This window comes from Egretta garzetta, unplaced genomic scaffold (assembly GCF_000687185.1).
Source record: "Egretta garzetta isolate BGI_Z169 unplaced genomic scaffold, ASM68718v1 scaffold126, whole genome shotgun sequence".
In the NCBI taxonomy this organism is placed as follows: Eukaryota; Metazoa; Chordata; class Aves; order Pelecaniformes; family Ardeidae; genus Egretta; species Egretta garzetta.
The window spans coordinates 2,931,411-2,944,609 of NW_009260128.1; the positions used below are offsets into that span (position 1 = coordinate 2,931,411).

General features: G+C 37.7%; 1 protein-coding gene across 1 annotated transcript in view; it reads left to right on the forward strand.

The window, feature by feature from the left end:
• NETO1 (neuropilin and tolloid like 1) overlaps positions 1-12,974 on the forward strand; it is a 63,916-nt gene extending 50,942 nt beyond the window's left edge. The window contains exons 8-10 of the mRNA XM_035896940.1: positions 8,871-8,984; positions 11,189-11,747; positions 12,914-12,974. Of these exons, the coding sequence (XP_035752833.1) occupies positions 8,871-8,984; positions 11,189-11,747; positions 12,914-12,974 (734 nt within the window). The remainder of the gene's footprint in view (positions 1-8,870; positions 8,985-11,188; positions 11,748-12,913) is intronic.
• The last annotated feature ends 225 nt before the right edge of the window (positions 12,975-13,199 follow it).

The window sequence follows — 13,199 nt, forward strand, 5'->3', positions numbered from 1 at the left end:
AGAGTGACAAAGTAAAATTCCTGTAGTTACTGTTGCTGAAGGAATGACCAGGATGTGGTGTGATCTGTAGCTCCCCAAGCTCCTCTCCTTAGTATGGAGTTAAGTTGTTGAGATTGCGAGTCTTCCCTTAAGCAAGGCTCTGTGAACTGGAAGTGGTTTTCTGTGGAAACAGGCTACTTAGCCTGAGGAACGCTTTCTTTCTGTGTAAGTCTGTTCAGTGTTAATTCTTATTATAGAGCTTTCCTGGGGGCTTGACAATTCTGTAGAACAGAGAAATCTTAAAGAGATTTTTTATAAGATTATTTTCATACAGTTTGATCAGTATGCTCCAATTACATTTGAAATATATATGTCTTTTTTGTTGGAGTATAAAAGTGGTCTTACCAGTTTCCAAACCTGTAGCAGAGCAGCAGCTCAATAAATATGTCTGAAAGAAAAGCATACAGTGTAAGAAGTTGTTAAATTTCTGCCAGAAAATTAGTAATGATTCTCACATCATCAAAATAGTGGTAGAGCTCTAAATAACACTTAATAACCAATTAATTCTTAATAGCTGATAATTGAGAGTGATGATCTGATATTTTGTGATTAGCATTATTAGCTATTCCAACTATCATTATGGGTTTTGTCTGCTTATGTCCTTACTTTTTAATCTCCAACATGCCTTCTAAACATACATAGCTAATCATATTTTTGTATATGGTAGTCACTGTCTACAATAGATTCAAATATCCAATAAATTAATTTAAGAATCAGAATAAAAGGAAAACAAGAAAGCTGGTATCATCAAAAGGTGTCTGTTCCATCTGGTAAGAAGATTTGAAAAATGAGTCTTTGTTTTTTCACCTGCTGACTAACTGTTCATTTCATTTTCCATGACTGTGAGAGTGATTGCCAGCCTGATTAATGACAGACGCGCTACACCTACAGCTTCTTCAAAGAGCTGCTCCTGAGCAGACACACCTACACTTTAACCTAAAAGCAGATTCATAGAACCAGTGCATATGAGATAAGAAAAAATCCCTCTGTATGGGCAGCAGGCAAGGTTGTCTCACCTCTGACTGCTATTCAGTAGCACTGATTCCTTCTCCATCCATGACCCTGCAACATAAGCCCCAGACCACAAAAATATCATTCCTTCTCTTATTTTGTTGTCCCTTTGAGCTCTAAGCCTGTTTTTAAAGCCCTGTCACATGTGGCTTTCCTAAAGGAGCATAAGTTCTCTCCTTCTTATTTTCGTTTTATTAACAAAACCCGTATTTGGATAGAAATCTGGGGCCATGTTTAGAAAAGCACAGCTTTATTGAGTAATGGCACTCAAGTCCTTGTTTACAGCCAGAATCCCTGAAGATGATCACCCCAGCATGGGCAATTTCTAATGGGGGAAAGACACTGCAGGTATGCAGTATTAATGACTGTGTTTATTGTGGTAGTGCAAAGGGAACTACTGAGAGAGGGAACAACAAAGCGATAAGTGCAACACATATGAAGAGATGGTTTCCTTTTGCTTAGGAGTGTAAATAGATTGCAGCTTTGTTGATTTTGCTCCCTGCTTCTACAGGAATATATAAAAAAGAAAACATTGGGATTGCTTCCTTGCTGGTGAGCAAGTGGTGATCTGTGATTATCTTGAGTACATGAGGTGTGATATGTCTAATGAGTTCAGTGTAAAATATTTCTCACATCTAGCCATTGTTAAGATTTCAGAATTTTCCCACTCACCCTCAGGAGAAAGCAAGACCTCTCAAAAATGTTATGACAAGAAGGGAAGGGGGGAAGAGGGAGAGAAGCCTAGAAACAGCAAGTAGGGTAGGACATTCATCTAAGATTAGAGAGTCCCAGACTGAAATCCCTGTCTTGAAACAGGCTCAAAGGGTAAATCCACAAGGTTCAATGAAGTACAATGTAGACACCCAAGCTAGCTCGCTCAGAGCTAGTTCACACCCTGGAAGCAAAAGAGTTGCACTAACTCTACATGGTGCTAAGAAACTGTAAATACACTGGGGAAAGCACTGCATTGAAGTGGAACAGCCAGGCTTCACACCGTGTCTGTAACAAGCCAGCTTTTGACTTCATCTTGTAAAAACATTTTGACCTGGCCGTGTTTGCATTTCATACCCAAAGTATCCTGTAATGCCCAATGAAATGATGGTCAAAACACACAGATAATGTATTTTATTATTAATGCAATAACATCACAATAGTATAATAATTATTAATAATATAGAGAATATTTAATTGCTATAGTGCTTTATAAATATTGTTCCTTATAGTATAAATGTGCATGTATTGCTCATGATGATTTATTTTACTTTTTCAGTGAAAGCAGTATTTTTTTTTAATATGAAATATGTCCACTTTTATTTCATGTTAGCTTGTAAATGTGGCATATGGAAGAACTATTAATGCTCTTTATGTTTCTCTGCCTTGGGGTTATTCAGGATTAAAAGAATTTATGATCATTTTGCATTAGTAAATGAAAAACTATAGATTATTGGCTCCATGTGCACTCCCAGAACTTTCCAATAGTAAGAAAACATAGACAACTCCATTGGCTCAATTTTTATAAAATTTGAAATGAGGAAATACTAAACTCAGGCTTTTTTGAATACTGTGATGGTAACCTTCTGGAAATACAACCATTATAACAATCTCCTAACTTGTACTGGAACCAAAATATATTTACATGTCAGATAACAGAAATAGGGTTATTACTATAGGATTTTTTAAAGTATAGGTTTCCTAAATATGAAAAAGACGCTGGGATAACATGTCTATTCCTGTTAACTCACTTGCTTATATATCTTCTAGGATAAGTGCACCATCTTGTGGTCAGTATAAATACTTGTAAAACAGAAGTTGTTACATTGTAGTTCATTCAATAACTATAAAATCTCTTTGTATATTAAGATACAAGGTATCCCTACACACACCACATAATTATTTAAAAAGAAAATATTATCATTAAACTAATGTAGAATGAAAATATTTGAAGTTTTTATTTTTGTATATATTATTTTTATATAAACTACATTTTTACATAAAAAAATTATTGGTTTAATTCCAACCTGGAAAAGGAACCTTTAATAATTTTTTTTATTTAATTGGAAATTTAATTTAAATTATAGTGTATTCATGCTGTAAAAATCCAACAATTTATTAAAGACTTTAAGTTATTAAAATACATCAGGTTGAATTTTAAGTATAGTTCTAATTTTCTCACTTGTGTTTTAATCATTATGAATTGTTCATTGTTCTGAGTATGCTATCTCACTTATTTCTAGGCCAGTACCTTGGCAGAGCTTGAGTGAAGACAGCTTTGGGACACAGGAGAAATAACATAACTGTGTTCCCAGGTGTTACTTTTAATCTAATTATGAAGTCATGTTTTCAGAGAGTCACAGAAGGGTTGAGGTTGGAAGGGACTCTGGGATGTGGTCTATTCCAATCCTCCTGCTCAAAGCAGGGTCAGCTACAGCAGGTTGCTCAGGGATGTGTCCAGTTGGGTTTTGAATATCTTCAATGATGGGGACTCCACAAACTCTCTGGGAAACCAGTTCCTGCACAGTGTTTGACCACCCTCAAAGTAAAAGTTTGTTCTTGCATTTAAGGGGAATTTCCTGTATTTCATTTAGTGCTCATTGCTTCTTGTCATGTCACTGGGGCCTGCTGAGAAGAGCCTGGCTCTGTCATCTTTACTCCCTCCCATCAGGTATTTGTACACATTGATAAAAGCCCCCCTGACCCCCCAGCTGCCTACAAACTTGCTGAGGATACACTCTGACCCATCATCCAGAATATTAATAAAGAAGTTAAAGAGTATCGGCCTCAGCACTGACCCCTGGGTTACATCACTAGTGACTGGCCTCCAGCTGAACTTCATGCTACTGATCACAACTTTTTGAGCTTGGCAGTTCAGCCAGTTTCAGTCTAGCTTACTGTTTATTTATCTAGTCCATATTCATTGGTTTGTCTATGAGGATGTTATGGGAAACAGAGTTGAAAGATTTTCTTAAGTAGAGAAACACAACATCCACTGCTTTCCCCTCACTCACCAAGCCAGTCATCCAATTGTAGAAGGTTGTCATGTTGGTCAAGCATGATTTCCCTTTCATAAGTCCGTGCAGATAACTTTCTTCTTGTCCTTCTTGTGTTTGGAAATGGTTTTCAGGATTACTTGCTCTGTCACCTTCCCAGGGATCAAGATGAGGCTGTCTGACATGTAACTCTCAGGATTCTCCATCTCATCTTTCTCAAAGACAGGGTCACATTTGCTTTCTTCCAGTCTTTGGAAACCTCCCCTGATCACCATGACCTTTCAGAGATAATCAAGAGTGGCCTCACAATTACATTACCTAACTACTGGGGGCATCGTATCAAAGCCCATAGGATCATGTCTGTCCAGGTTGTTTGAATATTCCCTAACCTGGTCCTCTTCCACTGAGGGTATGTCTTCCTTGCTCCAGGCTTTCTCCCTCATCTCAAGTGCTTGGAACTCCAGAAGGCAAATCCTACCAAAAAAAGATGGAGGAGAAGAATGCATTCAGTATCTTAGGTTTTTCCATGTCCTTTGTCACCAAGTCCCCTGCATCACACATACATTTCCACCCATCTTGCTTTGGCAACTGACATACCTGTAGAAGTCCTTTTTGTTGCCCTTTACAGCCATTACCAGATTCAACTCCAGGTGATCTTCAGCTTTCCTAGCTGTATCACTGCATCTTTGATCAGTGCCCCTATATTTCTGCTCGGGTCATCTGACCCTGCTGCCACCTCTTGTATGTGTCCTTTTTGTGTCTGAGTTTAGTTAGGATCTCGTTGTTCATCCATGCAGGCTAACTGCCACCTTCACTTGATTTTCTGTCTGTCCAGATAGACTACTGGGTTTGGAGGATGTCATCTTACAGAATCAACCAAGTCTTCTGGAACGCTTATCTTTCCAGGACCACTTCCTGTAGCATTCTTCCAAGCAGACCCCTCAACAGTGAAATTTTGCTCTCCTGAGGCCCAGAGCTGTGATCCTGCTTTTTGCCTTATTCCCTCTTTGCAGCATCCTGAACTCCACCATTTCATGATCACTGCAGCCAGGGCTGCACCTGACGTTCACATCCCTGACCGGTTCTTCCTTGTTTATAAGTGTATGAGGCCCAGCAGAGCTCCCCTCATCAGCTCCTTGAGTACCTGTATCAGGAAATTATCATCAATGTGCTCTGGAAACCTCCCAGATTGCTTGTGCCTTGCTGTGTTGCCCTCCACAGATCAGGTCGTTAAAATCCCTCAATAAGGATGACAGCCTGCGAACATGAGGCTTCTTCCAGCTGTGTGAAGAAAGTTTTATCTACTTCTTGTCCCCAGTCAGGTAGCCTGTAGCAGACAGACACCAACTACAGTATTGGTAGCTGTGAGCCGACACTGGGCTGCCCACCAATCCTGACCCAAAAACTTTCACCTGGCCTCACCCAACCCAAGGCAGAGCTCTGTGCAATCCTTCTGCTCTCTCATATAAAGGGCATTTATATAGTCATGGGGAAGACCATAGACTGATAGAGTAGGTCTTCTGCTGGGTGGAGAGGTTTGTTCTGCTTTATCTAGTTGAAGCTAACAATAGCACTAGCTTCCTTTTGTGAAAACATCCACAACCTTTCCTCAGGTTTAAATGTTTACATACTGAAACACTGCCGTAGATGATGTTCAAGACTGAGGTTAAGCTATCAAGTGTTGCTGCCACATACCTTATCTGCTTGATTCCACTCCCATCCTGGGTTCTGTAACACCTTCAGGAAAGCATCAGGACCAGATCCATCTTGATGTAAAAGAATCCTGTTTATTACCTGTTCATTTATCTTTTTGCTATTACTAGAATGTCCTTGAAAAGCAACATCTTAAGATCCCTTTGCCGTGCCTCTTCCAGGGCAAAAAACCTAATTCTTCCAACGTACAATGAGACTGACAAGTTTTCAACTTCCCTTGATGCTTTCATTCATTCCGACAAAAAGCCTTCATTAGAGTGGGGAAAATATATTGATTTCTTGCCCAGCTTAATCACTCCAAGTTCAAGGGACCACAGAGAGGACTTCACTATACTAATTTTATAAATATGAACAAGAGGGGGCTCTCTGTCATTAGGTTTAAGAATCTTAATTTGGGTTTCTCTCATGCTAAGTTTGCTATACTTAGTCTGAAATTGCTCTGCCTTGCTATTCATCTAGTTTTGACATTTATTCATATACCAACTCTTTTCTCCATAGTTCAATAGCACAATTTAGAGAAACTGAAATTCTTTCTTTTTTCTTCCTTTATCTTGCATTTAATTTCCAGATATCCCTGCCATCACTTTGCATAATTATCCCTTCTTCTTAAATCTGCAAAAAATAGCTTTTGTACTGCTCTTATTTTTTCTCTCTTATTTCTGAAACACTTCCTAATATTTTTCATTTTATATAAAATCTCTTGTCATTCCTTTCAGTGTCATCTTAAGTGTCATCTATTTCTGCTGTGTAGTTCTTTCTTTCTTCCTCTTCCTTTCACTTCCTTTACTACGTTCCTCTAGTTCTCCTTTTCTACATACCACCACTATACTTCTAAATTTCTGTATTTCTGCCTCACACAACTGTTCTTCCTTCCCTTAAATTGTTGTCTGTTCTTTTGGTGGTTGTTTTTCCACTATTAATCCTTTCTTTGCTGTTGCATTCGGGATTAAAACAGAGTGGTTTTAAAAGGACAAGAGCAACTCATCGACATCTAGGAGGTTCTGCCTGCTCAGACACAGCACTCTTGTTCTCACCACTTTACTTCTAAGGCCTTTCATGCCACTCTGCATGTTTTTTTGGTGTTTTGGTGTTTGTTTTTTTCTTTTTCTTTATGGGTTTATTAGCATAAACTTTCCTAATCCTGCACTTCCTCTTTTTTTTTTTTCCTTGTTCCCCTGTTACTCCTTGTGCTTTCTCCATTGGTCATTTTGGCATTCTTTTCTTGTGCACTTCCTACTAATTATCATGTATTTTGAATGGGCTGAATGGCTACCTAGGTTTCCCTTTCCTAAATTCTCTCCCTCTCTGTTTCACTTTTTTGCTTAAAGCAGGCAGTAAGACTCCTTCTGTGTGTTGAAAAGATCCAGTCCCAAAAGATCCTTGCCCTGCCCAGAAACAGGGATTGCATCTAGACTGTGGAAGAATGATAGTGCCTCTAGTGGTTTCCCTATATGATGTATCACATCATGATGTGACACAGTATTCTCCAGGCTCAGCTTTCACTGTCCCCAAATGACAGCAACAGATAGATAAGGACAGTCCCAAAGCACCCTCCCTTGCTAATATGCACGTGCACTGTTCTGCTCTCTCTGTCCAGTTTGAAATAAAATCCTTCCTGTACAAACTTACCACCAAACTTACCAGGAGATAGTATACTAGATTTTTCCAAAAACTGAACAGTAGTCAGAACCAGTCTGGCTGATCAGTCTTCTGCTTTGGCTGAGAGATATTGTGTATGTATATTGTTATATCTGAGTGGATGGTTGCATATTTGAGGATACGTACAAGTTCTGATGGCATTTACTATTTGTTTAACAGACCATAACTGCTCTGAAGAAGCCATTATAGTCAATTATGAATCTCTGAACTTAAGCACTTATTGAAAAGTGGATTTATTGACATGATTTATGGAGTCATTAAGTTCTACAGCATAAATCCTTCATATTGACCTTAGTTAGCAAGCCACCAAAGCAGCCATCTCCTCTGAGCCAGTCTCTGACCTGTGCATATATGTTGTCATAGGAACTGTTTTTAAAGTTGCAGAGGAGAAAAATTGCCATGAAGCATCAAATTCTAAGTGTCAATAATATGAGCATCGTAACTCCTTTCTAATTAGTTAAGGGCCTTAGGTTATTTTTTAATTTTCCCTTAAAAATTATAATAATGCTTTGGACTTGTTTGAACTAAAAAATCATGTAAACAGTTCATTTTTACTGATTTATCACCAATAAAGTTTGTACTGTTTTTCTAAATGGAGGAGGATTTTCTGTTTTGGTTTTAATAAAAGAAATATGAGGAGTAATTTATCTTTACTATGTTATATAATTTTGGAGTAGTATTTTTACACCCCCAGCACCTAAGAATCTCCTAAGGATCTCAACACTTGAGTAAGTAGAACAGTTTAGCAGCGTGTACAATTCCTTCTGCTGGCTTCCAAGCTGCTTCTGCACAGCAATAGTATATGACCTTCAGTAAATCCTGCATCTTTAACCCACATGATTCTCCTAGACGATGGTCTTCAGGGACACTGAATATTGTTGCTTTTTTTAATTTTCACACTTGTGAATAAAGGGGTACTTTTTTATTGTAGCCTTTCTTATGACTGAAAGGTTTTTCAAATAATTTTATTTTGTCTGTGTATAAATACCCAGGCATCATTGATATGGGTACTTTGATTCATACAAGTTTTCTTGTAAAACTGGAGTTTCAGCAATAAACTTTAAAACGCATTATTTCCCATTCACTGGATCTGTCTGGGATAGTTTTAACATTTTTCACAGCACCCCACAAGGTGCTGTGTTTTGGATCTGTGACTAAAACTGTTGACAACACATCAATGACCTCCCAGCAATGTATTGGGGGCCCAACCCACTACAGCCATGAGTCAGACTATGGGAAAATCCATCCATTTTAGACAGAACTGAAAACTTCTTGCCACAGACTACACTTTGTGTGACTTGAGTGCTCTCAGTGCTGCATACAGATATTAAATAAGCACAAGGAACCTGTGTTGTATAGCTTTTTCCTATTACAGATTACGTGATCACTCCTAGATGTGTTTGTTGTGGAGATCTGAATGCCTTACTACTTAATATCAGCCTTTTCTCTCTTGTTTTTTAGCCCCTTGTGAAGCAAACACATTCTTTTGCCACAGTAATATGTGTATTAATAATACATTGGTCTGCAATGGACTCCAGAATTGCGTGTATCCTTGGGATGAAAACCACTGCAAAGGTAATGTGTAGAATTGGAAATGTCAAGTCATTTAGACTGTGTGGGATACAGCATATTATCCTTAGTTTCTCGTTAAGTATGTGACAAATGGGTCAAAGCTCAGGAAGAGTAATTCAGGGAGAGCATACATCAAGCAACAGAGAAAACCAAGAGGTGAAAATACCAATGGATTTTACTTTCAGTGTTTGAATTTGGTTTGCTCGGTGTTGGCTTGTGTTGGTTATGTCCCTCTGGCAGGCTTTCTGATCACTTGGTCTCTGTCTCCCTTACAATCTAAAATGTAATTAAAAGTCATATATTGGTTCCTTTGTCATAGTTACCTTTGTAGTGCAGTAACATATGGGTAGCAGGGGTCTTTTAGCTGCATACCATGCCCATAATAGCCCAGGTGGGCTAAAAAGCCAAGGTGAAGTAGGATTAACACTGTGAGAAAGCAACCAAATCTACCTACAACAAAGTGAAACTGAAGAGTAAGGAACAAGCTCAGGAAATGAGGCATAATGTCTATTTTATAGGCAGGGACTGATGTTCCTAACCAGGTGCTGACAATTGTTTCTAGATGTTGCTCTGTGTTTTTGTAAAAAAATCAGCATCTGTGTTGTCTTCAGGGAAAAGAGCTTAAAAAATGAGGTGGATTAGCAGTCAGCCCATAAGTCTGCTGAAGCCTGTAAAATCCTGACAAGCAGTGCAATAGGGTAAAACACAAATGAAAACATACTTCAAAAGAACACAGCAAAATTGTGTCATGGCATAATATTCTTCAAAGAAACTCAACATACGACTGGGAAGTAATTATCTGTTCTGTACTTCTTCAGCACAGAGGAAAACAGAAAACCTTCCCTGCTCTTTAATTTCCAGAATTATTTTAATCTTTCATTTGCCAAGTATCTTTTTACCGGGTCTTGTGCGTTTGTCCTCTCTTTGTTTTCTGACTAGAAAAAGGAGGTTTGGTGGTGCAAGAAAAAAGATTGTTTGCTGCTGTGCTGCTTTTTCTAACCGTGCTACTTCCCCCGAGTTTGTGTCAGTCAGAGAAACCCCAGGTGAATCTACAAGAGTAGGCAATGGGGACTACCAAAAAGTTCATTTTTGGTATGTAGGAGATTATGAAGAAATGGATGTTATTTTTTTCATGCCAACAACTTTAATTTTAAAGGCTTTTTATTAAATCTTTTGATATGTTTTACGTTGCCAGGAAAAATTACACAAAATTACATTCAGTTTAGAGTGTTGAAACTTAATCACAGTTGTCAAGTCTTGCTATATCTGTGGGAGACTGATGCAAATGCTTTCAGTTTGGCTTTCTACAAGGCTCAGTCACCGTCTCACGTGTCTGCAGCCATTTCAAAGCAAATAATAGAGAAACATACAGAACAGTAGGGTGAAACTGGTTTTCTTTTTATTCTTTTACTGCATATTTTCTGTTTTTCTTAATTCACAATGCTGAATTTGCTGGCTAACTTCCTACAGGGCCCCTGAGTAAGGGATATGTCCTGGTTTCAGCTGGGTAGGTAGGATCAGCTTCTGGATTTTCATGGGTGTTTAGAAAAGTTGTGGTAATTAATAGGTCAGGAAGAAAAGAGATAACTTGCACTTTTTTTTTTTTCCTTTCTGAAACCACAATTTGAATAATGGTTCTATTTTCTCCTGGTTTAGCTTTTTCATTGAATACTGTCAACAGTCCCAGTCAGCTCATAAATATCAGGACTTCACTGAAGTTCCCAATGCAAAGAAGAATTTCTTTTTAAATTCCGTAAAGTCTTACTCTTTCATTGGTCCTAATGTCCTAGTTACATATATTTACTGAAAGAGACAGAAAATAATGAAGAGAACATCTGTATCATTCTTGGGGTCTTTAGCAGGCAAATGGAGTTCAGAGGTGACACTAAAGCCATCTGCTTGTTATGGTGGTTGCTTTTTATAAAAAAAGTAAATAATTCTTATATCTAATTAAGCTTGTAACATACCCCGAATAAATCACTTTCCAAGTGAATAGGCGCACAGAGGATCTGTGTGTTGTTTATTTGGCTTTCACAAGTACCTTATTTCTTCCTTTTTTCTTTTTGTCAGTAAGATTGATTATGTGAACTCAGACATAGCCCAGGCTCAGCTTTGCAGTAATCTGTGAACCCATCATGGTTGTTTTTACTCTTGAACTGCAATTAATGCTGTGGGTTTGTTTGGTTTTTTTTTCTCCTGTCACACAGAAAAAAGAAAAGCTAACCTCTTGGACCAACTGACCAATACCAGTGGGACTATAATTGGAGTGACTTCTTGCATTGTGATCATCCTCATTGTTATCTCTGTTATAGTACAGATCAAGCAGCCTCGTAAAAAATTTGTCCAAAGGAAAACAGACTTTGATCAAACAGTGTTCCAGGAGGTGTTTGAGCCTCCTCATTATGAGTTATGCACCCTCAGAGGGACAGGGCCTACAGCTGACCTTGCTGATGTTGCAGATGACTTTGAAAATTATCATAAACTGCGGAGATCATCTTCAAAATGCATTCATGACCATCACTGTGGATCGCAAGTGTCCAGCATTAAGGGCAGCCGTAGTAACCTCAGCACAAGAGATGCTTCTGTCTTGACAGAAATACAGCCCCAGCCTGTAAAACCACTCATTCAGCCCATGAGCAGGAGAAATATCCTTGTCATGAAGCATAGCTACTCACAAGATGCTGCAGATGCGTGTGAGATAGACGAAATTGAAGAGGTACCAACCACAAGTCACAGGCTGTCCAGACATGATAAAGCTGTTCAGCGGTCAGTATCAATAGATTTTTGATGAAGACTTTTGTGTAAGGACTTGATTGCCCAAACATATTCACTCTTTATTCAGTAAAGACATATTTTCTTTCTTCTTTATTTATTGTTTATATTTCTGTTTCTTGATAGCACATACCTTTATATTATCTCTCTCCTCCTGTGTCTCTTTCTCTTATCTCTGCTCCTGGTTCCTGAAGGTTCCTATATCTCAGTTTTACCTTTCTACTTTATATCTTTCTTTTTCTTTTACTATTTTACATATACCCACTTGCATACACACACAGGTCAACAGAGAACAGGTAGAATTTTTAAAGACCAAAGAAGATTCTGAGTGAATCTAGTTTTTGAAAGAGCCACATATGTGTGGTTTCCTTGTAACTGAGGTGGCCTTGAGTATCATCCGCTGTTGGTCTCACATCTCTAAATCAATACATCAACACATAGAAAATATACGTATCCATTTTGATGCATGGCACAATAATGAGAAACATGGTCCTGGGGTAAGGAAACCCCTTTTCTCATGAACCAACTTTATACAATGAATGACAATATTTGCAAAACTTTACTGTATCTGTCTGTTCCATTATTAACCACAGTATCTTGGCTTGTCATATTAACATATATATATAGATATCAATTAGAACATGAGACACCATAGCGAATAGAGAATGTGCACATATTTACATATAAGAATGTAGTTAAAAGGAATCTTTCTAATCAATGAAAAAGTAGTCAGGCATGTTATTTTTAATAAAAAGCTATTCCTACTGTATATTGCACTTTGAATGACTGTAAATATGAACAACTAAAAGTTTACAAGTAAAAGAAAAAGAAAAGCATTAACATTTTTGAAACAATTATTTGAAAATGAACACTGAAACATTTTTTTATATATTTGCGTTTTCTCTTGCATGCATTATTTATGCATTTCTTCTAACTGTTTACATGCCCTCCATATTTTCTTTGCACATTAAGGCATTTCTGTCTCTTAAAAAGAATTAAGTTATTAGATTATTTTAAACTAATTGCATGCCAATGTAAATTACTTCGTGAATATTGATCAGCTTATCAAGGTGTACTGTTTATTAAGTATCTATATGCATATATTTCTTTTTTTCTATGCAAACATTATTATTTTGAATGAAATAGCCATAACATTCCAGGTTCTGCCTCATTGGGTCTCTAAGCAAACATGAGTCTGAGTACAACACAACTAGGGTCTAAGAGACAAACTTGAGGTAAGTAAACATACCTACAACAATTGAACCATCTGTTGCTTTCCATTTTATTTGTTATATTGCTAAAGTGCATGTTAGTTCTCAAGTTATGTCACCTTGTATGGAGAGAGCCAGGTTTGAACACTGAGAAAACTGAAAGACAAATGACCACTTTAGTATTGTAAACTAAGCAAAATCTATTAATTCCTTATTCTTGACAGCACTATAACCA